This window comes from Trichoplax adhaerens, genomic scaffold (assembly GCF_000150275.1).
Source record: "Trichoplax adhaerens TRIADscaffold_7 genomic scaffold, whole genome shotgun sequence".
NCBI lineage: Eukaryota > Metazoa > Placozoa > Uniplacotomia > Trichoplacea > Trichoplacidae > Trichoplax > Trichoplax adhaerens.
This window is the reverse complement of record NW_002060949.1, coordinates 2,912,935-2,940,896: the sequence shown is the minus strand read 5'-3', so window position 1 is coordinate 2,940,896 and position 27,962 is coordinate 2,912,935. Positions and strand designations below refer to the sequence as shown.

At 33.2% G+C, this 27,962-nt stretch overlaps 4 protein-coding genes across 4 annotated transcripts; 3 read left to right on the top strand and 1 right to left on the bottom strand.

The window, feature by feature from the left end:
• Positions 1–263: 263 nt before the first annotated feature.
• TRIADDRAFT_58118 (uncharacterized protein) lies at positions 264–3,316 on the bottom strand (the record flags this gene model as incomplete). Its single annotated transcript, XM_002114012.1, has 4 exons — positions 264–1,091; positions 1,176–1,364; positions 2,234–2,427; positions 3,238–3,316. 4 exons carry the CDS (start codon positions 3,314–3,316, stop codon positions 264–266), a joined length of 1,290 nt encoding a protein of 429 aa, XP_002114048.1.
• Positions 3,317–6,999: 3,683 nt separating this feature from the next.
• On the top strand, positions 7,000–7,830 carry TRIADDRAFT_58117 (uncharacterized protein; the record flags this gene model as incomplete). Its single annotated transcript, XM_002114340.1, has 2 exons — positions 7,000–7,015; positions 7,133–7,830. The coding sequence occupies 2 exons, from the start codon at positions 7,000–7,002 to the stop codon at positions 7,828–7,830; spliced, it is 714 nt and encodes a 237-aa protein (XP_002114376.1).
• Positions 7,831–22,470: 14,640 nt separating this feature from the next.
• Positions 22,471–24,435, top strand: TRIADDRAFT_58116 (uncharacterized protein; the record flags this gene model as incomplete). The annotated part of the gene is made up of 2 exons (XM_002114339.1): positions 22,471–23,794; positions 24,101–24,435. 2 exons carry the CDS (start codon positions 22,471–22,473, stop codon positions 24,433–24,435), a joined length of 1,659 nt encoding a protein of 552 aa, XP_002114375.1.
• Positions 24,436–26,579: 2,144 nt separating this feature from the next.
• TRIADDRAFT_58115 (uncharacterized protein) lies at positions 26,580–27,626 on the top strand (the record flags this gene model as incomplete). The annotated part of the gene is made up of 1 exon (XM_002114338.1): positions 26,580–27,626. One exon carries the CDS (start codon positions 26,580–26,582, stop codon positions 27,624–27,626), a length of 1,047 nt encoding a protein of 348 aa, XP_002114374.1.
• Between the last annotated feature and the right edge of the window lie 336 nt (positions 27,627–27,962).

The window sequence follows — 27,962 nt, the reverse complement described above, 5'->3', positions numbered from 1 at the left end:
TCATGACCTACAAGATATAATATAATGCGCATTGAAGGAAATTACTCAATGATTATATAATTAGAATTTGCACGGTCATAATCAAACGATCAGTGCTACGGAAATAACTGGAACCTAGCACGGTTTCCATAAAAAGGTACCGAATAACGCACTATCCAAATCTTTATATAGATGTATATATATACGTAAATATATATACAAAATTTCCTACGTTACGATTAAATATATGCTAGTCAATTACAAACACTAAATTAGACCTCAAGCTATTTCTTTTTACCCAAGATGGCAGTGTGTTGACCACCGGCAGAAGCCGCAAAGAAATTATAACTTTCTTTCGTTTTTACCAAGGTTGGTGTTAATATATCATCGTCGGTGCTACTACCTAGTTGCAAATTGGTACCCATGCCCCAGGAATAGACATCGCCTGAATTGGAGACGGCAAAAGACACTGCTAAGCCACAGGTAACAGCTTTTATATCTGAATTTGCTAAAGTTTCGATCTCAGTGGGATGAGAGCATTCTTTAACATCAGGACCAAGCCCTAAGCGTCCATAATCACCTCTACCTATGCTATAAACACGACCATTGCGGGCGAGAATTAAGGTATGATGCTCACCGGAGGCAATAAGAATCTGTCGTTCATCATTGCCATCATTTAGAGCCGATAAACTATCAATTTTCGCCAAATAATATAAACTAGTGATGTTACCGTTACCGATTTGACCATAATTATTTAAACCACAAGCAAAAACTTCGCCTGCTGCATTTACGGCAAATAAGTTATAAGGGCCAACAAAAATATCGCTAAACCTTATATCTTTTTTGCTCCTTTGCGTAACACGAGCAACTGCCGGCTGCAAGAAGCGTTTAAGTCCTTGGCGTGTATCGCGACTACAAAATCTCTCTGCGACTCTCCCTAACTGACCTTGCTCGCCACAACCCCATGTAAAGATAAGTCCGTTGGCAGTCAACGCAGCGACATGATTATTTCCAGATCCAATCTTTATCACTGGGTCATTCGGATCTCCTAACATAACAATGGGCCGAGGTTGTTTACCGGCAAGGTTCAGTCCTATAGACCCCCGATTATCCTAATATAGATACATAAAAAATTTTAGTTGGTTTGCATTACAGTACTACATCCTTGAAGCATTCTACGAAAAAATGTCATGTACCCAGAAATTTCCCCAGCAGAAAACGCGACCATCATCGGCTAAGGCAGCGGTGTGATTATCACCGGCTGAAACTTGGATAATCTTTACATTATCGAGACCATCAACTAGCCCAGGCAAATATTCTGCCTCACTTGTATCAGAAGTATCGCGACCTAAGGCACATTCATCATTACAGCCCCACGTATATATCTATAGGATCAGTTAATAATTATAACTTTTAGCAAACCACCAGTAAATTGCAATACGGTATACAGCTATGCAACTAATAAGCCTATCTAAGTACTGTACGCCTCTAAAAAGTAAAGACGAAATAATTTTCTAATAGTAAGATAGATTTATATCCAGGCATTTCGCCTTCGATATTACCGATCCCTGAAGATCGATTATGTATTAAAGAACACGATACCAATGCATAATAATGATACATACAATTCAGCAATAGGCTTTGGATGTTTCTTGGTATTTTGGTATATATTATTGCAAACACTAATTCTTAAACTGTTTTACAAAAGTATTTCTTACTGCTAGCTAATATATACTTTAAACCTAGTGGGTAAATTGCGTTTCTGAGCTTTTTATAGTCTAAACGCTACGAACACGGCTACAATAATCATTATACGAGTACATTGTTTGATACAAATCACTGAATTAATTTAACTTCTATTTAAGCATTCTCAAACAATGTAGAAAGGTGTTAACCCAGGTATATAATAGCCATTATTCAAGCATTAGAGTACTGTATACAATAGTAATCTCGCGAACATCTCAGCAGAACTTAAGCTTCGAAAATATAAAAATACAGTGTAATATAGGATGTTGTACAAAGCTGACCGTTAATTCTGATACCACAACTTAGCCTGATAGGCAAGTACACAACGCTAAGAAATTAAAATAAATCTAATAATACAGTAATGCATATGCTGTGGATCTACCGTGCTGACCCAAAAGGAGAATTTAGATATACAGCCTAATCATTAGTTAAATATCTTTGCTTTTAAAAAATTTAGAATAGTCATTTCAGTTTAATCCAAGTACACTCACAAATTTTCTCTTCCTACCTCGCCAGCTTTAGTCAAGGCAACAGTATGAACACCACCACATGCAACTTGAATAAATTCTACTTCAAGGAGTTTCTTAACAGCCGTCGGTCTGCTACGTTCTAAAATCTCTTCTCCCAATCCTAACTGGCCAAGCTCCCCTTGTCCCAATACAAGTACTATCCCGGCTTCATCGGAAGCCAATGAAAGCCGAGCTAAACGATGACCGCAATTTATATTATAAATGAATAAATCAGTTAACTTTGCATTGAACTCAATAGTCTTTGCCTTACTTTAAACAGGTCAAAAAGAATTAGCATTTTCCACACTTGCACTTTTTCTTTACTTTATATTATGCAAATTAGGTGTATGCAATATTTAATCTAGCTATGATACCGTTATCCATTTTATACAAACACTTCAACTATCATCTATCGCAACGTCTAGTACTGTATAATTAAACTATAATTCATAGAGTACCATAGAGTGAAGGTTTACTCTTCTTGCGAATTATTAGCAGTTATTTACTAAGTACAACTCAGTTAAACTGAGCGAGAAATATGGTTAACTTATTAAACTGATTATACTGGGACAGTAACAGCGTTACTCAAGGAGAAACATGGACCGTAACTTGCTTTAGGAAAATCAATTACTGTTCAACAGTATGGGTAATCCAGTATATTGAAGTACTGCATATTTGTAGTCGTATAAGGAACACCAATACCGTGTTGAAATCCTTGCAGTAGCTGGTGTCCTTTAACTACACCTGCAGTTCATCTGGATTGCTCCAATTCAAATATGAGTGTATCTACAGACTATTGCGTTCATCATAATGCGTCAATTATTACTAACCAAACCCTACTATACTCTGATTGGACTGGCATCGATCGGGGATTTACTCATTCCTAGTCGTCAACTGCTTTCGTTTTTTACTGGCTACAGAAAAGTCGATCATGTCTAAAGTAATTGAAATTCTAAAATTCCCGCCGTAGTCCAAGAGAAGAGCAGCAACTGTCAAGGTTTACCTTTTTGCCTTTTTGATTGAGTATCCAAGGGAGTTTTATTTTTGCGTTTCCTGCTGCTGCTACTGCTGCTGATGGGCATTTTGGCTGAAATTTTTCGACGTGAAATCTCTTTCGAGGCTGTGGATCTCTTTGCTGGCATTGATTCAGTAAACGTTTGCTTGGTGTCCAAAACTTTGCTTTCTTTTATACGAGTGTCTACTGTGAGGTGCGCGTGCTGAAGCGTAGTAGACACGTAGAGATACTGTATGTCGGAGTGCAGTACAGTACTCTATGTTCGCGGTTGCTATACTGTACATTACACTGGTACATCGAGCTAGTGTAGTCTCATATCTTGTGGCTTCACCACCGAGCATTGTGGGCAGTTCTTGGCCTACAGTGCCTCTACTGTGCACTGTAGACTGTACAGTCGAGGTAATGCACTGTACTGTACAGTACAGTACTCTTAATAGCGGTCTGTTTCGGTCTGAAACCTTTCATGATTTCCGAAAAGCAAACCGACATACTGTACACTGTACAGTATGTACAGTACTGTACTGTAGCCGAGAACCTACAGTGTACAGTGTACAGTGTACGGTACAATGCAGTCACTTGTACTGTACTGTACAGTACAGTACTATACTGTACAGTACTGTACTATACTGTAGTTGGCAAAGTTTTGACACACCACTACAGTACAGTACAATACTATGGTGTCACAGTACAATGTACTGTGATAAAGTATTGTACTGTACTAAAGGATACTGTACTGTATTGTACAGTACAGTACATGTACAGTACATGACAGTACTGTACAGTACCAAAAAATCTCGACTGTACAGTATTGTACATTGTACTGTACGTACTGTACTGTATCAATTCCTTCTCGTAAAATCTCACCAATAACGGTCTGGTTCGGTCTGAAACCTTCCATCATTTCCGAAAAGCAAATCGCAATACAGTACTGTACACTGTACAGTACGTACTGTAGCCGAGAACCTACCGTACTGTACAGTGTATTGTACTGTACTGTACAGTACAATACAGGGATTTGTACAGTACTGTAGTTGGCAAAGTTTTGGATACAGTATGTACAGTACAGTACTATGGTGGCACGGTACGATGTACTGTAATAAAGTACTGTACGGTACATTGTACTGTACCAGTACTGTATCCATTCCTTCTCGTAAAATCGGAATAATGGATTGAAAGGTTTCTCATTCGCCATTCGCCTTTTGTTTCTCCCTCAAGTCCGCAATACTACTGTGCCCTTTCTTTTTTCTTTTACCTCTCTACAGTATATTGTAATATATTCTAATTAATTCATTGACCATGATACTGTACTACTATAGCCCAGAAAGCTCAGAAGGCTCATACCATGGACTGTCGGTTTGCCGTATGTTCGCCATCATTAGCCCCATTGAGCATAGAGATCAAGGGTTTACCTTTCCATTTATCTCCAGTCCGTCCCTCGTTCGTCAGTACACTTCGCGTACCCTTTCCTTTGTATTATCCTTACGTATAGGACAGTGGGTATAGTACCGTCGGGCAATCAATGCTGACAGAGTTAACCTACAAAATAGTACGATGCTACTGTGTAGTATGTTGATACGCTTGACAGTATCGTAGTGACAAGCATCAATATTTGGCTTGAAAAAGAGTGGCAAATTCTATCCATTTTACATCAGAACGTTGCCAACTTTCCTTCTACTCTATCCTACCGATGTTGTATAGTTATAATCTGATTGAAATAAAGCCGATGAACGTCTTCGCCAATTGATCCAATCAGAGATAGTAATAAAATAGAATAAACAGTTTGTGGTAAGTACGCTACAACGACTCCATGACGATGCAATTAAAGCGTCAAGGAAAACTAAAAATACTCTTAGCTATGTCTACATTTTATGCTCTTGGAAAAGTTCTCCAATCTAGTTCGATTTAACAAATTCACCTACATGTACATCATTCCTACATTTCCTATACAGTCATCTCCTCATTGATTCAATCTATACAGAATGATCATCATTATCTTGAATAACAAAAGCCCTGCTAAAGTGTTTTTTTTTCGCCCACGATATCTTTCTGGAAATTGCTTATAAACACATACAGTACTTAACTCATCGATGTATCCTATTTGTCATATGGACTCCCATTTGCGCTTATTTGGAGTCTAACGTTGTGGATGCCTTCCATGCAATAACAGCTGAAGGATTTTCATTATTATTTTTATCATGAGCTAGCTATGTAATATGTATCATTCAAAAAACACTTTGACGCATAGGATAGATTCTTTGTGACTACTATATTACAATGATCTTCCAGTCGACATTGATAACTCAGACAACAAATACGACAACTCAAACATGATAGCAGAAAAAATACACTCAAATGACGCACACAACTGGACTATAGGCTAATAATGTGATACTCGTTATGGAACTATAACTGGATATCCGGGTACCATCGGATAGACTAATAGTTGGCCAAGAATCCTTTCAATTATTTTCAATTTTGTAATAAGCAATCAATCTTTCTCCAACTTTTTGTGGTCTGCACATTACAGTACCTACTCCATAAAATAATCTAACCCCATTTTTTATAGTAGTACAGTATATTGGTTGTTGTTATTATGAATAGTACACATTAGGTCAAAAGATAGCAGTACTGCTTAATACCAAATAGTAATCTACGGGAGGCAAATAATATACAGTACATTAAATAGACAAGAAACTTGCTTTTGGACTCTATCAACAGCATATTTTGCCAGACAACAAAGTACTGTACTGTATTCTAAAAAGAAATCTCCAATCTTATCTGCTTTTACATAGTCATCATGATTTGAGTTCAAGAAGTTGTTCATAATATTTCTTCGATTGGAATTCTAAATTTATTCATTATCATCCAATCTGAATGAAATCCTTAATGAATACCTTGTGAACATGGTATAACGCTACTACTTTGTGTGAGAAAACTGAATCATACGTTTATTCGTATGAAGACAGCTTGAGACAGTTGTTTTGTATAATACAGTAAGTCTGTTCAACGTCATGATATATCGATATGTTGATACCTTGTCAGTTAATTTAATTCTCCAATTTCAGAAGTTGATTCGCATTTTTGATCAATGACTTCACCTTAAAGTAGCAATAGAAAATGACACACACGACTATTAATTATACGAATTATACGATTACCTCAGCTCTTTCAGAAATGTCGGAACTGACCATGCAAGATAGTATTATGCACAATTTTCCATTAAAACAGCATTGAAAGAGATTTAAAACAATCCCCGACTGATTGATAACGTATACGAGTATATGAATACGACAAGTCTTGGCTTAACCTTATTAATTAAATCGCAATATTAGCGTAATTAATGTATACCTATAGTAAGTAGTAATGTCATCACAGTTACTCAATAACACCTATCATTGAAAGGCTTGTTTTTGGCTACTGAAATTGAAGTATAAAATCTTGAATTACTCTATGAATAGACATGAATATGCATTTAGCGTAATTAAATGCGAGAGGTACAACATTCGTACTATACTCATCATGTAGTACTGCTAGCTTTCTTTTTATCCAACCTTTGTAAGCATCAGAAATTTAACAACCATAAACTCATTAGACTAAGCATTAGGTCGCAGGTTTTCACAAACATCTAACGATGCACTTTTCATTCCGCTTGTGATACTGACATTCAATTTTTACATTGCAGTGAATCTAAGGCTTTGGCGTTGCGAATTAAAAGCTGCTCCACCTTTGTACTAACGTTTTACTGATAAAATGGCACGCATGCAAGGTATACAATTTATTTATTAATTTATAACTGATTTTATTAAATTCAGAAATAAGTGAAGCTGCATTCATCTTATCATAAGTCAACTAATGTAATTAACATTGAACCTAATATATCTAGATCCAATACAACCCTGCCATCCTTACCGGAATTGTAACTGTGATGAACTGCCCCTGATCGATGATACCATTGATAGATTGGATCAATTACACTTATCCGCCGGTTATTTAAGTAAGATGCATTGTAGATGTGCTTATCGTTATACTCCAACTCCCCATTCATACCGTTACCCATATCAGCCGCATCCGAAAATTAAGCATTCAATGAACACAAATATGACTAATATTAATCAAGTGTATCCAGATTCAACTTGCAACTTCGACCATAGTCGCCGGGCAGTATCAGATGTAGCCGCTGCTGCAAACAGCGGAAAGAATTATAGAGAAGAGGTTGCAGTTTATAACAACGATGAATCTGTCAAATGTATAAATTCAGACATTGACCAAGGAAATCCTAACTTAGACCATCATGTAGCCAACCTTTCGCTAATTGATCAAAACGACACTACAAAGATGTCTCAAATGAATACCAATAAAAATAAACCAGTTATGTTAAATATGGCTAAAGCCTGGTTAGAACATAATCAAGGAAAGGAAGTGAATGAGAACATTATCACAGATTGTGGCAATGGAGATGTAACAGAAAACAGTCCAAACTACCAAGATGACACAACGCCAGATGAATTAGCCAGCTATCTCGAACACTATTTGTATTTACCTAAGCCGATGTCAACGGCTGCTGAAATGAGTTATTCGTAACAAACCAATTGCATTTATGATAAAAATATTACAGGCAACTAATAAAAGTGTACTCTTAACTGGATCTGTTCCCTCAGGATGATTTATCTATAATCGCACCATATTGTTTAATTAATAAAATCAAAGAGTAGCTCTTACTATAAAAGCTCAGCTTCATATGAGTGATATTCAGTATTGCAGTATCTGATAATTTTTTAAATGATCTTATGGAATGGCACCACAACTGTTCATTTCTGTACAAATTTACTGTATGCATGCCAAATGTATCCCTCTATGCTGTATGTTAATTTCCAATTTTTGATAAATAAGAATGACCTATACAAATTGACAACAAACTCTAATATGTCTACTTACGATTATTAATGATTAAAATCGAATGCACTGATGTCAAGTTTTTTGTTATCAGTATCGTAAAATTGCAATATTTACTTGGGTGGAATGCTCTATAATGTACGAATTACGATGTACTATACTTTTAGTACTATAGTATGCTATGTTTCATTAGCCTAATTTAAAACAATCTTACGTCCTATCCGGTGATTTAAAACTGTCGCTGTATGCTATTTGAAAGTCAATAAAGTTTTCACAGCACTTTAGCGACCTACACAGTGTGATTAAAAACGTGAGTACCTGCAATAGCTTGTCCAAGAGAATAAGATTGAAAGACTTACATGTTACTCCGTCTACTCGGCCTTACTGGAAATTTAAAACAAGCTAGTATCAATCTTGTTTTATTCTGAGTTATCCTTCAATTTATTATTAACTAGAAGATCAATATACGGTAGAATTTTTATAAAATATGGACTTCAGATTTGGAAAAGTGTAACTGCCGTTTATTTTAAATTACGCATTATTTCGCTCGCAATTTAGGGTAATTGATACAGTGTATAATATTATGATTTCGTACAATTATGTAATCACAATTACCATTAACGGGCGAATCGAAATCATCCACGAAGTATTCTTATTTCGTTACCAGTAAAGTACATATAGCAATTACTTGCCAAGTACTAATGAAGCATGTATTTTTACGGGTAATAAAATTTGGAGTATATACTGAAGCCATTTCTTTTCAATGCAAAAGCATACATACTGTATGTGCAATTAGACAATGACGCATCCGTATTGCTGTAATTTAAATATAAAAACTAAACTTGAAATAATTCCTGTCATCACTGCTGTGTTATTTGAAGCGTCGTAATATGAATTAAATCTCACTCCAGTTCATTTCAATAAAAACTGTATTCTCTAAATTCTTAAATAAATTCCGTTACAAGCTAAATCAGAGCCCAAAATTGCTATCAAGTATCATAGGACAGTTTACTTCTTGCTATTAATTCCCTCATACTACGACATTGCATCGTTCCTTAGCTTAGAAATAGTATAGTGTTTTAAATTAACTCCAAAAACTTTGGAAAAAGTGAATGCTGAATGAACAAGTCCATACAATAACAGAAAACCTACAGTATTGATAAATTGTAGTTTAAGCTACAGAGTTTACATACATTTTCGTTACCCAGGTAGTTAACACTGTTTACAGTCATTTAAAGTACCTATACTAAAAGCTTTATTAGTAATATTGTAATACGTAAACGTGCTCCATCAATTTCAGTCCACATTTATATTCCAATGCGTCATTAATTGGGTAGATTATTCTGATACATACACATGAAATGATCAGAAAAAAGTACTCGAATTAAAAATCCAAATCTTCTGAAACTAAAAAAATAAATATCATGAATGAATACTTGTATATAGGAGAATTAGTAACAATTTCCTTATTCGAACAAAAGCAAACTGTTCCAAGATATTGCATTTTAAATACATTTTACCTCAAAAACGTTATAAAATACTTTTTTCTCAAAATTTACGAATCCGTAATGTAGCTGTTAATTATACAAACTATGAACTGGTGCAATCAGTTACTTATGGAAGTTACTAATCATTTCATAAATCCATACGACATTAGAATCATAATTTGGCTTAGTAAGATAGTCAATAAAAACGGTCATATTTCAGTAATTCCGCTCATTAGAATTATCAGTAAAAGTATAACCTTAAATCATTTAGCAATAATAGTTGCGAGGAAATACCTGTGATATTCGTTTGTATCAAAAAAAACTATAGAAGAAGCTCGAAAACCTTCACAAAAGCAGGTATGCGGTAAATGCCGGAAAAGCAGCAGCAAATATCCGCATTAGGAGTCATAGTTATTCAGAAATATGATGCGATATTGCGGATTCTTTATGAATATCAATGAAAATCGGTATAATTGTAGAAAAATACGGAAAACATTTGCAGATGCAATTACCGTATAAAGATCTAAATAGACAGCTAATATGCAGATTTAAGGTCATTTTACAGTACAGGTTACTGAGACTTGTGAATAACTATCGATAATTAATACCATATAAATGTGATTGTAGCCAGAAACTATATGAAATATTCATAAAAATGACTATAAATTTTGGAATTGACAGTAAAAAATGTGCATAAGTTTACGAATCATTTTCCATTAGAAATGTTCGGAGCTGCTATGAATTCATATAAACAGTAATCAACAAAACCGTAAAAAAATTCTGAAAAACCCTACTAGTTACTATAATGGACGAAAATTTTCAGAATGAGCGTAATAACTGGCAATTAGATAGGAATTTGTTCTACAGGCTGTATGAAATGAAACAAAACGCGGCTCATATTTAAGTTTTTATTAGATAGTATTTCAAACTCTGCAAGTAAAATATATTACTAAATGTTACTAATGAGTATTTGGATTGTGTGGTTTCAAAAAAAATCCCTGTCCCGGCAATAGAAATTGTTTAATTGCAGATTTTTTCCGTAAAAGGGCCCATGTCATGCAATAATACCGTTACAACTACTGCCAGTGACATCATTCGCTAACATGAAATACAAAGCATATTGATGTAATTATTTAATTATGGTTTCCTCAATTCAGCAAAAATTTAAAAAATAAAATCGCGACCTAAAAATACAATTGTATCCAGCAAATTTTTCTTTCCAGAATTCTAGTACATACCATTTAATATGCGATTACAACATGTTTGCAACCACCACCCTGCTGCCATTTGAGATATCTGTGCCAGTTAAGGTGCAACTGCTGCAGTGTTTTGCCATATTGACTACTGAAAAAATTATTCTATAGGCGAAACAATCAGCTCGCTCTACCAATGTATAACCTGCAAGAACAAAGATTTACAGTATTACACCTTAACTCAGTCAATCATTCATGAGTTGATTGAATACTCCTTATAAATTGCTGAATGACAGAAGGCATCATGTAGATGAATCTGCCTTAATAGATAGACTTAGCTCAACCAATCTTGTAAATAAAATAATCTCTAGGTACTATCCTATCGAAATGTATCCTAATCCGTTACTCGTAGTGAATCTTCATTAAACTTGCATTAGCAAAATTATTCTATGGTTCATCAGGTCTCATAAGGATAGAGCTAAAACAATTTTACGTTTATAAGATCACAGTAAATTTGATAAGAAATTAAATTAGGTCTTTATTTATATTATAGTCTCTATAAATCAACATTTTAAAAACAACTATTTTCTTTTAAAATTTTAACTGTTATATTATTACCCCAATATTATTCAAGAACTTATTTCAACAAATTGAACTTTATTTCTATAACGTATTTTTATATTAAAATAACAGAAATACCTAACAGAGCAAAACACACTTCAGAACCTGTACGCTGTCTAGTCATCATCACTTTTCATGCTAATAAGTTGGTCTAGGTCTCAACATAGATAGAATTACTTAGTATAATTGACAAAATTGAGTGATGTTTTTAAATCGGCAGGATACACAAATTGCTTCAAGAGTCATACATAATAGATGTTATGACATCGAGAAGAGACTAATTTTAAAATTCGAATGTAAAAAATCTATCGAAAACTAAATTTTAACTTTCGACATTTGAATAATACTTCAATTCAATTCTACAGCAAAATAAAATGATTTCAATTATTGTATCAAAATAAACACAATAATATTAAATTTCAATTGATATAACTGACTTCGGAAGAGCTATAAAATCAGATTATAAATCGAAAACTTGTACTTGGTATTTTTTAAAATATTTCAACAATATCTATCATCAATATAGAAGAAAATTATTCTAGAAACTATAATCGGTTATAATTATCGTGACATACCATTGAATTATAAATTAAGGTAATTAAATCGAAAATGTTACGGAATTATACTACACAATGAAAATTATCACCCCACTAATTCGTGCAATCCATTTACTATTAATCAATTTTAGAGAAATGGAAATTGCTAACTTTACCTATAAAAGATATTGGTGTACCTATTTACACTATTACCATTGCTACAGCTAACTAGCTAACTATAAATGTGCCTATACTAGATCATAATTGGCACCAAGATGACCTTTGGCCGAAAAACTATGAGTAGCAAGAGAGAAAATAAAGAGCCTTGTTTGTCAGTATAATATAACGTTATTACGAGATGACTATTTTGTCTAACACAGAACTCCGTTAAATTCCTTCTATTATAAACTAAATTGAATTATTTAAATTTGGATATTATAAAATAACTGAATAATTTAATGCTTTACACACATGACACTCGTGTTCGATTATTATTATTTGTCTACATGAAATTATCATGTTATATTTCATTTCTCGAAACTACAGAATAAACGAAATTGTTTAATCGTGGTTCAATAGCTAAATTAGTCAGCATAAGAATCTTGGTGTAAAATTACAAAACAAATCTATGCTAATTTACTCATTTTTTCCTCTGTAACCGGACATTGATAAATACATTATGACAATTGCTTAACAACAAAAATTTTAATCAGACACATACCAGTAATCAATAATTTAAATTAATATAATGATCGACAACAACACAGCAAGAATAAAGATCATTTGAAATACAGATCATCAGTGAATTGATAGGCGATCAGTAAGTTATAATTATTGTAGCTAAATCAAAGGAACTCTTTTTAAGGGATTCACGATGACAATTATTCTTCTGCTTTGCTCCATCATCATGTAATTAGCTATAGCAGTTATTCTATCATCTTGTAGTGCAATATTTCAAATTAGAATTTTGCTAGTCCCAACTTATTGAACTCTTTCTAAAAACTACTTTTATATTCTTGTATATCTATATAATGATCGTAAGAGCATAATAGAGAAATAAAATAGTAGCTCAGCTAGGACGAGTTATAACTATTATATACCTATATCATTAAATTGTAAAGCATCATCAATGAATAATTATTTTGGATACAAGAAGCTGGCCTTCAAAAATAAGCAACTTAAATGAGCTTCAACATAGGGAATATTTCAACATTCTTTCTGGCCACTATTAACTGCTCCCTATTGAAGTTTTACCTATATATGGTACTCAAATCATAATCACTATCGTATAGTCTTATGAAAACGGCACCAAATACCTAACTTAAGTCATGCGGCTAATTATTTATTGCTGCGATACTCGACGAATCATGATTTAGCCAAGAAAAATTTCATTCATGACATCTCATATTTGTTGATTTAATTATTCCGATATCACACATGAATCATGACATTTACTTACTCAGTTGTTTGTCCTATTAAGTTGACGATAAATACGTGGAATTTTGTGTGATTCGCTGTGAGATCATTGAAAATTTACGTACCGCGCATGTTTTAAATGTCTAGCATGTTACCAATATTTTTGGTATATAATACATCAGAATTGAGAATATGATATGAAGTTGTGGGAAATTATGCGCTAGCAGTATGTTATAGGGCATGGTATGGTAATAAAATGGAAAATTAAATCAACATTATCCGCCCTAGTATAGAAATATTAAATATTCTTATTACTAAAAAATGATATTAATGTAATACGAATACCTGTTTTTGTTAAATAAATACCAATAGTATATTAAGATCGCTTGTACTATAAATCAGGATAACCGCCTTGAAATAGTTTAATTCTTAAAAGTATTTTTCTATTTATTTAAAGCACTCGGATTGTCAATAATAATATCGAAGGTAAAATCGTAACAATAACTACAGCTATGCAAAGTGTCACCGGTTCCAAATATTTATTATTATTAGTTTTCTGCTCTTTAGCAGTGATATTGCTCGTACCTATATAATTATAATTACCTGAATTAAGAAAATGTATCAAGATATTGTATAATTTGGATATTCCCTGATTTTTATCAGAAACATCCATTGGTTAAGCTGTATACCACTCCTGATAATATTTCGAATTTTCCAAATTTATTAAACCAATTTATGAACTGAATAAAGATAAATCTTTAAAATAACTTCTTTGTCAATCACGACTTTACTGAGATTAAAAATAACCCTCAAGCATGAAATTGGAAATCTGTCAAAGGAATATAATAGCATCAAAATACGCAGCAAACCATACAGTATTATCTCAATAATCAAATATTACAATTTGTCTTCTATTTCATATTTTATTTCTGCAATATTCTATGATTACATTTATTCCCGTATTCATTTCTATAGCGTAACTATATTTGATAAAAGACTGTCTATCATGACACAGTTTATCCGATAAGAGCTAGCGCATTTTTGATTGCATTCTTTTACTGAAAGAATGACACAGATTAAATCGATATCCCTTTGCACCAGACTCCTATACATGCTAGGAAAACTCCTATTTTTACTGACAAATTTCATTGCATATCTATAGCCGATAAATAATAGGCGAGAACCAATGTAACTTCTAAGAAAATTTATACGGCATGAACTTTCAATTAAATGTAATGGTTGGCTGTACTCAAGCGTCTATGACTTTTACAGATAAGGTAAAAATACTTCTCGCCTTCGATGATTTGTCATCTTTCATTATTACACGCATTTTTCACTAGCTTATTAGTTACCGTTTGTCGTCGATATCTATCAAGTAATAAGGCGTTATCATGATATATTGTATGTGATAGCTAATAGAATTAGGTTGTAGTACTGTGCAAAACAAGTAATAACGCTGGTATAGCTAGACGGTAAAAATGTGATCGAAACGAGATTGCTCTAAATGACGTTCGCCAACACCTCCACATTGTTTACTCTACTGTCGTCACACGTACTAGGACTTCCCAATTTTCCATCCAATTATATGTTGTATAATGTACGTTAGAGTTCTAGGTTAAATAATCATTAAATAAAATATAGCTTTAACTGGAAGTCTAGCACGTGTAATCCAATTAGAATTGCAAATATGTATTTAATAATAAGAAGAAACAAAATACAATTTTTATCGATAGCAATTAAGGCACCAATTAGAAAAGTTGCATTAATTGCTTCATAAAATCAATAAATTTTTAACATATTTTTTTTCGTAGTAAGATAAAATACTAACATTCCAAACATAAAATATTGTGGATAAAATTGACGGGACATTGTGTAATACCTAACGATGAAGTAGTAGAAAGGGTCGCTGTTACATCATTGCTTTCGAGCTACAATAACCGATGTTATGAATAAAATGTTGCAGAAATAACGATCTAGCTAATGTAATAACAATACGATAATCATAGCAGCAGCTATTGTAGTTGTATTGTCGTCATGACAGTTAGCTTTTTCGTGATAAAATGCGTAAATCCAAATATTATTGAGATGAGGTCAAAGACGGCATGATAAACGTCAAGGTATAATTACGTCCACGGTGGCGGGTAATATTATCATGATAATGATTTAATTTTTTGAAGTATTCAAGCATGCTAAAATTGAAAATCGACGTTATTACTGAAATAAATTATCTCTCTAAAATAATTGTAACATAAATATTAACTAGACATTCCAATAACGTTTTAATCGATCATTTTAAAATAGCTTATTTTGCTAACAGCTGAAATTCGAAATAAATTTCAAATTTCATTTTTCCCTATTTTTAAAGTATCTGGTATTGACAAGTTACATTCAGAACTCTAGTATACCTTAGACGCTACCTTTAATGCTGTATACTATAATGCTAGGATTATAGCATAAAGCTAATCACAGTACTGCTATTCTAAATCTATCTACTGAAGAAAGGGTAACATTTTTATCGTATAGGTTATTTTATCTTCATGCTTACATTAATCGTACCTTTCTTATATTAGTAGGGCCCACAGCAATCTTAATAGCAATGTAAAAGATTTTGTCATGAATCTTATTTTTTGTTTAAGTCATTCCCTGTGCTATTTTTTAAGATTGACAAACTGTTCATGAGTGCTATCATTATCAGTTAAACCTTATTTTATCATATAAGTAAATATCGATCAATCTTTATGTAGAAAGAGAGTGTACTTTAGAAAAATGAGATTATATGGATTGATTCAAAGCGTATTGCAAAACTGGGGTACAGTATAGACTTGTTAGTCTATTTATGTAAAATATCATGTAGAGAAAATCAACCAAGGTATAAAAAATGGCTGCTTGCAATTGATAGAATACCACATTAGGAAAAACCGTAAAGTGAATAGTCAACACCCATTGTAGAGTAAAAGCGCATATTTTATATTGTATAACATAAGTGAGGTGATGTAGTACTATTAATATTTCAATCTAATTTAAATGACCTCGTGGAGATTTTCTCCTGTTGTTAAATGACCATCTGTTTGATCATAGTTGACTTGTTTACTTATGTATAGTTAAACAAATTTGATTGAATATCCAACATTGATTCCATGTATTATCTTATTCATATCTTGTAATTACTTCTTTCAGTAAAACAATGTGGTTATGAAGTAGAAGTATTCATATAACAAGAAACATTTCTGTCCAATGGTCATTCTACTTGCATTTCTAGTGTTGCTGTACTATCTATCCAATATTTTGTTTTTATATTGAAATAAAGGGGAGGGTTATAAAATATTTCTATCGATTAGCCTTATCAATCTAGTAAGGCTTCTCTAAAGCAACTTATATATTAGCTGTATTGAATCTCGGACTTGCTTTAGTTTAAAAATGGCGAACTTGGCTATCTCTTCTACACTCTGCAATGAATGGTATGCATCATTCTATTATGCATTTATTGGCTTTTATCCAAGTCTTAACATATACATCGTAAAATATAGTAAAAATGCCTGTTTGACAAGGTATCATGCTAGTCGACAACGACCATACTGTTTCCAAGGACTACCGTAGTTGAATATATATTAGCCCATGTTGCAATTCCTACTGTTCTCATCATCATTATCACCACAAAATAAGAATTACTACTATTAGTAAAATTATTACTACTATTGTTATTAACATTACCAGCATTGTGACGATGATAATTATATATTCTAAAATATGACTAATGTATTAAACATGATTATCCCGCCTGTCTCCACACTAACCGACGCAGCAATCTATTCGCAGACATAAAACAAAAGATGATTATACACTATTTGATTAAAAATGTTGTTTAATATTAATATGAAATGACCTGACCTGATTTGAATACTAAGGGATCTATTTAGCATAAAATTAATCAAGAAATTGAATTTATTATTGTATTCTAACTGGCTCGTATGGTCAGAAAGAATTTGAGCAGTTGCGCCTCGCATACCGTTACTTAGTCTATTCTGCATTATCTTCCTATTTTCTACCGGATGTTAACCAAGAAAGGAGTTCAACGCCAGACGCTTGCAAACACGCCATTTCCAAGTAACTATATACATACTTACTATCTACCTCTTCATATCACTTGCTCTTCTATCCTTTTTTAATCTTGTATTAAATTAATACTAAGATTTTCATTTCATATCAGTAGTTACTACCCTGGCATCTGCTGAAGTTACAATCAGTTAAATTATTTTAACGAGCTCAATCCATGAAAAAGTTTTTTCCTTCACAAAAGAATTTTTGCCTGTTTCAACCATCGATCAATTAATCAACCCGTTAAAATCATTTCAATTATATTTCAATCAATTTCTTCTTCATCCCTTATTGGGTTTTGGGGATGTGGACGTATGTCATATGAACTAAGCAAATTGTGTCGGAAGAGTCTCCAATTGAAGCTACTACTTTAAAAAAAAATTCCAGATCGGAAAGTTTAATCTATTTCTTTGCCCATATTTGCCGACAAGACTTGGGTTCAATCCTCTACTATAGCTGCAACATAGGCAAGGAATATTGCAAATTTATAAGGTAACCAGCTATCGTTTATAATAACTAATCAGTTGAGTGACTAAGAATGCAATCGCTTATTTGTGGATATATACTGCTAATATTCGCTAGAATCAAATGCATGTGTAGAAAATATGTCAACGCGTATTATGCACAAAAGTAGTGCCGATAGATTTAGAGTATTGTAACCTTTCGCCAAGTCTACTGTACACATGTACGCGCAAATTTACAAACGCGAATTGATGCACTTATCCAAACGGAGAATAGAGATTCTAGAGTTTTCAAGCAAGTTGCGATTGCCTTATTAAACTGTAGAATTTCTTCCTATGGATCATTTAGATTAATTACCTATGCACTTAATGATTTGGATTAATCAATTTTTATATCCTATGCAAAAGATACAATTTTAGCGTAGGACAGTTTCGCTATGGGAAATTGGCACCAGTAAAAATATTATTGAAGGAAAAAATGAGTTATTGTATGGCAAAAGACCATTTATTCATGATAACAATACAACAGCAAAAGTTTAATCGTATTTTGTATTTTATTGAAGTTAATTCAATTAGATGGCAAGCATTCCAGGAGAATATTGTTTTGATAGTTTTATAATATTTTGTTAGATCTAATCAATATCGCATTTTTGCATTGACAAGTTGTTAGTAATATTATAGATTTTTTTAAGAGATGAGTTTATCGCTATACCAACATACCAATCGAGCTAATTTTTAACCTTAAATGAATAACTGCGAACATACTCTACAGATGGGCTAATTATTTAGATTGCTTGTGCTGCTAAAGAATGAGAAAATTAATTTTCTTTGCTTTGTTAAGACCAACATTATGGTGATGTTTTAGCTCGTTAGAATCATACATGACATCAAAACGTAATAGTTTCATTTGATGATGACTGAATTTAATTTTATCATAGCTAGTTCAATTTAAAATTAACAACTTTCAATACCTGGACTGGCCCCATGCGGGCTGTAAATTAGCAGATAATAGGACGGCTACTTTATATTTTTTTCTTTTATTACCTCCTCTAATAGCAATAAGTTATCGTTATGGACGACATTATTCCCCGTCTTTCATTTCCTCCTCCCACTGTGATAACTGTATTCTTTCTAACAGTTGGTACTTAAGATCGCTCGATTGTCATTTATTGTAGTCTACATCAATTTAATTTTTGCACTAGGCGGGTGTACTCTTGTTATTGACTTTCCCCTTTTAATATTGGACATCTAACCGTGAATAGCAGCCATGAAGCAAATCTTATAGGCGTAAATGATATCATTAGTCCTTTTTGAGCAGTTCAAATTAGCCCTTGGTTACTTTTTCCAATATCAGAAAATTCCTTTTTACTACTTGAAATTAAATAAGAGAATTTTCAATTACTGTTGAAAGCAAATCAAAGATCACCTTAGTTGTATCGATCATTTATTTAACTATCGACGGAGTACACTGCTTGGGCATTGCTTTTTCCTCTCATCAGCAATAAACTGATTTCTATGACGATGACTACCGCCATTGGTGCTTTGAATTTAGAGCAGGCACTTTTTTCTCCCCAGTAATCCTGATCCTCAGCGCAATTGAGAGCGAAAGCAACAGATTTACGATATCATAAGGCATATTTTTACATTACTCCTCATTCCTAGGCCTGGTATATTAGGAAATTCATTTCAAAAGGATTGGGAAAATAAGCCTACTACAGAAATGTGCTGATGGATTTCTAGACGTTGAAATTCATGAAAATATACTCGACCCAATCGATGTTGGCACAATAACATTATTTACCCCTACGCCACGCTATACTAAGTTATCATAACATATTTTATGCTGGATATTGGATGACCTGAAAACAATTATTGCCAATATTTGTATCAACATATATAGATATAACACATACAATATACAACAGGTAAAGAAATATTGGCGTTATAACACGTGCCGTGATTCCTTTCAACAGTATAAATCCAATATAGAGCGAACAAGAGCTCTAATGATTCGGTCTTACTCTTTATAGCAGCATTTTTCATTGCATAAAAAGTTGGATATACTTTATTTTTAGTGCAATATAAGTGATTCCAACAATTCTGTATTATATCAAGTTATTTCTTTGCTGTCATGATCGTTATTAGTTTTATTGTCGTAAATTCGTTGAGTGGGAGGCAGATCAACAGGATGAGAAAAAAATTTATTAATTTACGTCCTCATCGCAATAATATGGCTTGATATAGTCATAACTTGATTTCCTAGGGTAGAATTGATTAATGAAAGAAGTTGGGATACAAGTAGAGTGTAATAAAATGTCGCATTTTTCTCCTCGAATATCCACTTCAGTGTTTAGTGAAAAGGTGATTACCTTGCCTTATTCCTGGAATATTTTAATACCGTAGTCTACCGGGCTCGATAGGCAGCAGCATTAATTATGCGCCCCTAATCAACACTATCGTACTTGGACCTTGACATATGCTTAGTGTTAACAATACAAAGATTAAAAATATTTCTTTGAGGGAGGCCTATGTACGTATCTTGTCTTTTGCGCTATACCTTTGCAAATGCTTGAATGACATTGATAGTGAAGGAAATAAAGTAGTGTAATAGCTTGCGACAAAATAAGGTAGAAGAAGATGAAATGTTCTTATCCTACTAGTGAAATACAGGCATGCTACATGATCCAAATTCAATTTGGGATAACAGATATTCAAATAGTCCTTTTAGCGAGTTCTTGTCCGCTATTTTTTTATTAACTTGCATCGTTACTTTTGAACTTTTACCTTTACGTTGCTATGTGTTATTTCTATCCTAGTTGCTTTATTACCCAGTATATCATTTTTTTTAACCTATTTTACATGATAAACTATTCTAAAAACATTGGCAATAAAATACCCATCATGACCACGGTCACAAATAGGCTTGTAGTACGAATTTATCTTTTCTACATTTTTTTTTTGCTATGGCGGCAACAGCAGTTAAATGTATTCCTTCTACTCTATTCCATATTTATACCGATTAACACGAAACTACTCAGATTTTCTTACATTCATGTCAATGTTGCCGATCTGTCTAAGCTAACGTATATTAGCAAATATTTGTGGCAGCACTAATTTATTATCAAGGTTGTTCAAATTGGAAATTTTATTATCAACTCTTCATCCCTATCAATTGGATAGATACGCGTGTTCAGCACCTTATTTTTCAATCTGTTCATTTCATATAGAATAACTTTAATTTCTACTTTTTACTATGGATCAGTTTCCTTAGCATAATATTCTTGCATTTACCGCTTGATATCAAGATTCTAATCTTGAATGTTTTTGATTTAATCAAATTTTTTCATTTCATTTATTTTCGCATTTTTTCTGTTTGTTTGCTTCAAAGAAAATTGAATCTTTCGTTAGAAATTATTATCCAATTTATGCGGATTGCCTTTGTCTTTCGTTAATGCCCATGCATAGTACTATACTCTGAAAATTAGTTTGGACGAGAGATCTTCCTATGTCTACTCGTAATCCCATAAATGAACGACGATTAATAATTCGATGACTGGGACTTTAATGATACTATAATGGCGCCCTTCCGGCTATTATTCTTCGTCTCCTAGAGATGAGATTCTTTTGCCATCCCAAGATGTTCTCAATGCTTTGAGAAATTAATAGTTATTATAATGAGATTTGTAAGGAAACCAGGTGAATTTCATGCAATTTTGATGTTATTGTAGTACTTAGTTAACTTGGCTATCACAACGACTTTTAACGTCTTGGCAGGCAAACTTTTTTACCAAGTCGCGAAAGATCTTTTATCTCTCTCTTATTTTACTAATTAATCTCCTCTTTATTGAGATTTCATCGAGTTGTTATCATAGCTAAGATTGATTGACGAAGACAGTCGCCATCTTGCCTACCGAAAACTTCGCGGCATTAATGATTTGCAACCAATGTAAAGAAATTTATAAATTCAATTTCCTTCCTCCTCTCCAGACAGACTTGAGCATTCACAACGATGAATAATAGCTATTGATTCTCGCTATCTTAATTTGTTAACAGGATAAGCTCATTTTTATTATTATTTAAGCTGAATTTCAAAGCATCTCATTGAAGAATTTGATTCCGTATGACGTTGATAGGCATAATACGGATTACGCACGCATCATTTTTAGAGCATTTTCAATTCAAACTGTCTACAATACTAACGTTGTAGTAGCATTAGTTTACCGGTCCATATCTAATATTGCGATAATCTTTACCAAACGCCTTTCTTAGATCCTTGTCATAAGCTATTTTATTCTATCTACAAGGGTAAAAGTGTCCATATCTGATATTACGATAATCTTAAGGCACGCTTTTCCTTAGATCCACGTCACAAACTATTTTGTTCTATCTACAGGAACTTTCTCTCTTTTTTTTCCTGGAATTTTACTTTATAGTTAGTAAATAGGCTATGCGGAAAGATTTATTGACCTCTTTGACGATTAAATACTCTCTATTTTTTTTCCATTCTAGAAGATAAAATATGTCTACCCTTCTGAAAGGTAAAAGTATTGTTCTGTTATTGTCAGTTTTGGCAACAATCCAAATTAATCAATGTCTAGCCCTTTTGGATAAAACGTGGAAAAATGAACGAATCCTAGATGGCAAAACAGACTTGCAATCACACCAAGATTTATCATGGAATCTCTTAACGAGGAAGAATGATGATAATCGTCGTCGTCACCCTTCCATACCATATGGTATTCCAAGTGGAAACAATCCTCATCGGCCGTCTCCATTACACCATCAAAATAGCAATTCTCTCCAAGATCGACCACGGCGCGAAGTCCCATCCAACAATCAAAGGCCCAATTTTACATCACGATTTTATTATAAATCGATAGAATGCGCTTTACAGCACGAATCGATTGTAGTCACTGTCGGTGCAAAAGTACCCGATGGCAGTATTATTCGATATTCAATCGATAGCGGTAATGAAGATGGCTTATTCTTTATCGGCGAATTAAATGGAAATATACGATTATTGGCAACACCACGTATCCAAGATTATGAATTAATTGTGCGTGCAACAGTCAATTCTAATTTAAATTTACACAACACTGTTCAAGTTTACATTCATGTTTATTTTCCTGGTGGAGCTCCAATATTTCGCCAACCACTTTATCAAGTTAATGTTACAGAACAGCTACCAGCCAATACTCCCATGATCCGCATTGAAGCGTTATCCGATGACAAAATCACTTATGCCATTGCTTCGGGCAATAAGCATTCTAGCTTTGCTATAGGCCAAAATAATGGCAACTTAAATACTACACGGGCATTAGTTTATTCACCGACAAGCAACACTTTTACACTGATTGTTAGCGCTAAAGATATCAGTGAAAGAATTTCCACCATTAAAGTAATCATCCATGTTGTACGCAGTCCATTCCGGCCATTATTTCAACCTACTCAAAGTAGCCACCATCCTTGGAAAGGAATCTATCATGACAATGTTAGTGAAAATGCCACTATTGGAAGTGCTATTTTACGAGTCCATGCTAGTACTATACTATCGGCGCGAATGAATGATCAAATCACTTACTACATTGCCTCTGGCAATCACAATCATAGTTTCCTATTGAATCCGAATACAGGCTATTTAACTGTGGCTAAAGCATTAGATCGAGAAAGGCAATCATCATACCAATTTTCAATTAGAGCAACCAGTAAGAAACATCCAATGCTGTATGATGATGCCGTAGTCAAGATTACAGTAATCGACGTCAACGATAATGCACCAAAATTTAATGCTAGTTGCTTAACCGATGAGAAAAGTAGAAAATTTGCAGCTCAAAGGAGACAAGGTGAGTCCAAATCCAAATGGAATGATAGGTTTATATAAACAGATCTTTGAATTTCTATCACTTATTTGCGTCTGTATACAAAGTGAAAATTAAAATATTAGACTAGTATAGAAACGATTTTATATGTTAATAGAGAAGGTGGTAAAGCAATTTTGTTAGTAAATACTCCTTCAGTCAATTAGAATATTGAGACAGGCATAGGTTTAACCTAATATTATTAACTTATTTTGATTATTTGCTTTCCATTCTCTCTTTATGTCGGCAACATCATGCTAAATGTTCTATGCTATCCAAATGCTATACAAGGTCTGTGCATGAGATTAATTAATGAAAATGCTGCTATTGGAGAAATTGTGCTAGCAGTAATAGCAACTGATCCTGATAGTGGTAATAATGGCAAAATAATTTACACTATTGTCGACGGCAACATCGGCGATACTTTCTTAATTAACGCTAAAACTGGTTATATTACTTTACGACGCCACCTGGATCGTGAGACTGTTGCAGCCTACAGACTAACTATCCAAGCAGCGGATGAGGGAATACCATCTCGTAATAGCAAAATCGATGTTTCTGTTTATGTTTCCGACATTAACGATAACCCACCTAAGGTTAATGCTTCAAGCTTAGTAGGTATGTAAATTAAAATAAAGAGAAGTTATACCGTAAAAATTGTATAAATTTGGAAGATGAATTTTAATTATATTAGATAAAATTGTTGATTCAAGGAGATACTGTATTAGATTCCAATGAGTTAGAAAGCCCTTTTTAAGCTGTCATAGATTTTCTATCTAATACAAGTACTAATTAAAAGTGTATGTTAGACAATACGGCGATACCATACACTCGTAGAGCGAAGTTTCTTATATCAGTTTACAGCAGGATTGCAACAGTTATTAAAATTTTACTAGAATAATTACCACAAATCGCTTTCGTTAGTATGGTATAGAACGCACCCTCTTTGTGTTATTATACAATCGCCACTTTATCAAGCTATTCCATGGATTAAAAAAAGCAAATACAGAAGATAGGGTAGTTTAAATTTCATGTCTTATATGCACCAGATGGTTACATTTTACACTACTGTAAAGCTGGCCATAGTCGTTAGACTGAAACTATACTTGATGAGTGAGAAGAACTTAAAAAATTTTTATATAGAATATTTGTAGATAATCGAAATCAATTATTATACTAGAAATTTTTTTACTTTTTACTCTCAGTGGCTTTAACAATCGTTTAGCTATAGTTAATGCACCGAAGGTATCGTTAAGATATTGAAATTTGCATAAAATCAGTTGGTGGTTGGATATAGTTTCAATTGATGTACTCGCTTACATGATCTTTTCCTTTTCCGCAATAGCATTTCTCAATCATTAAGCTTGACGCTAGCTTTAATACTATCTATTGAAAACTATAGGCTAATACTTTATACTTTATCCTATAGCATTATAAATAGCTAAAAAATTCTTAAAACGAATCAATATGTAGCTAAATAGAGTTACAATCTTACCAATCGATAATTGACAGCAGTTATTCTGAGTATTGCAATTTAGTGTACTGAAAGCCTAACTCCTCAATCATTATGTTTCAAGATCAGCCGATATATAAGTTTACCAATATCTTACCTTTGGAATGTTATTCACGAAGAGCAATTACTGTAGAAGCCAATTTTAAAGTCAATGTTGCAACTTAAGCTAAGCATAAGTCATTTGATACAGGCAGTGAGCATCTGTGTAAATATTTGTAAAATATGTTGACTTACGTACAAGTTGAACTGCGAGTAATAAGTGGGAAGAGAGCTTAGAGTATTCAACATTTTTTTTCTTTATTTAAATCTAATGCCAAGTAAATGATTGTAATATATGAGAGGTGGAAGTGTGTAATATCTTGGTTCAATCTTATGTATTGATCACTATAATAACGAAAGAAAGTACCGCCATTTCGGCGGACTTGTGACGATATATTGGGCGTCGTCGCAGAAGTTAACTTGAACAGCGCATATGTCTCTAAAGTGGTATTTCAATCCAAGTTATCATTCGGAATACCATTTTAGCGGAAGAGTCGTTTATTTATTAATAAATTACTTTCCATAATGACGCCTAAGGTATCGTCGCAGATACTCTTGATTATAGAATATATTTGACTCTGCCGCATATTTTAATTCGCAAGCTCAGCTACCGGAGCCTATATAATAATTAGCAAATTATCTATTTGGTAGATTCAAATAACTTATTTTTCCTTCGCTAATTTATTGTGTTGCGGTAAAATATCAGCGATTAATTTCAGATATTACACTGCTAGAAACGCTTACTGCATAATTATGTATTCATCGTCGAAGTCAGCCGAAAATCATTACTTTCACTGTAATTCTGCAGTATATAGGGGCCCCTCAAACTTGAAAGCAGTCATTGAAAGTTTAAAATTTAATTTTAAGTTAATAGGTATAGAAAAATTTACCGTTTCCAAATCATACGGAGAATAACAGATTCATTATATGAGGATCTAGTTCAATTCAAATCAAAATTTATCGTTGGAGTTAGTCCGAAATTGCAGTAACTGCTTAGTCAACAGCTAAAATAATGTTTGGTAAATGATAGAATATATTATTTTCAAACTTTGTTTTAGGTTACATCAGATCTAGGATTAGTATTTAAAACGATAATAAGACATGGATGATGGACAACTATGCCTATCTTATTAAGATCTTTCCTTATCAATCATTATTATCATCACAACGGGAATATTTAATTTTTCAAATTTTTACTTAGGTTACATTCATAATACTATGAGTTTTGGGCAAGATTTCGCAAAATTAATAACAACTGATGCGGATGAACCATACAATGGACCACCACTGACTTATACCATCGCAAGCGGTAATAGTTATGGTTGGTTTAGAATCGATCCAACAACGGGTGTTATTCGATATGTCAAAGAAATTCCAAGTGGCGGTCCAGCAATAATCAAGTTAAAAATTCGTGTTTCAGACAGTGGTAAGCCACCTCAAAGTAGTGAATGGCTGATGACAATTTACATCACTTACGATAGCAATGCATTGCAGTTGAGTCAGAAATATTATAACGTAACTATGAAATCCAATACTGAAATTGGGACAGCAGTTGCAAAAATTCAATTATCTCAATCTAATCAAGTTTCGCGAGATAATCTAGTTTATACTATTATTGGTGGCAGTAGTTATTACCATATCTTTACTACTGATCGATTCGGTAATATTGTCCTAAATCAAAAGCCAATCATTGGAGTTAATGCTTACAAGTTACTTGTTAGAACGTACAACAGATACAATAAATCGATATCTGGCTACGCATTTGTCGTTGTTCAGGTTAATAATGGTGCTTTAACAGATCATAAATCTTCGACGATAAACATAATTATCGCTACTAGTTGTGTTGTAGCTGCCCTTGCCACTATTGCTGCTATTTATTATCGAAAACGTCTGAAGAATGCCTTTACTAGTCGAAAATCTCGATCGCAGCCCACTACGTCAATGGGTCCTGTAACACAATTGGCATCAACATCAACAACCATCATTAATAATACCGGTACTATTGTCAAGAAGGATAATAATTCATTTGCTGGTAATCAACGTTGCAGCAATACTCACATTGTCTCTAATCCTTATTGTCAAGTTTCCCTTAATAATAACAATGTTAGAAATGATATTGTCCCAGTCTGTTTGGGTAAAATGGATAGGAAAGAAAATGAGCTCTATGCAACATTGGATGATGATATTACCATCACTAATAATAATAACAATACCTTTAGCATTAATGTACGCCAAAATAGATCTAGTAACTTATGCCAACGGTAGTTATAAGGTAGAGATGAAAGCTGGATTGTATCCATTTACATTATCGAGTCAGGGATAGATATCATATACCTATGGCAATTTGTTAACTTGCAAGATTAAATATTTCTGCAACATAACTAATTTGTATTCATACAAGTGATATATACTCATGGCTTTATTGTAGTTGAGAAAAATAATAATGTAACTGATTAACGTAGCAATCAACAGTTAAAACTTTGTTCATACTAAAAAATGCTTGTCCTCGATTTTCAATTGAAAGTATGCTTCTTCTTTTAATTAATGGTGATTGCCATAATTAAAACTTTGCATCGATATCGTATCAGGTGATTTGATCAT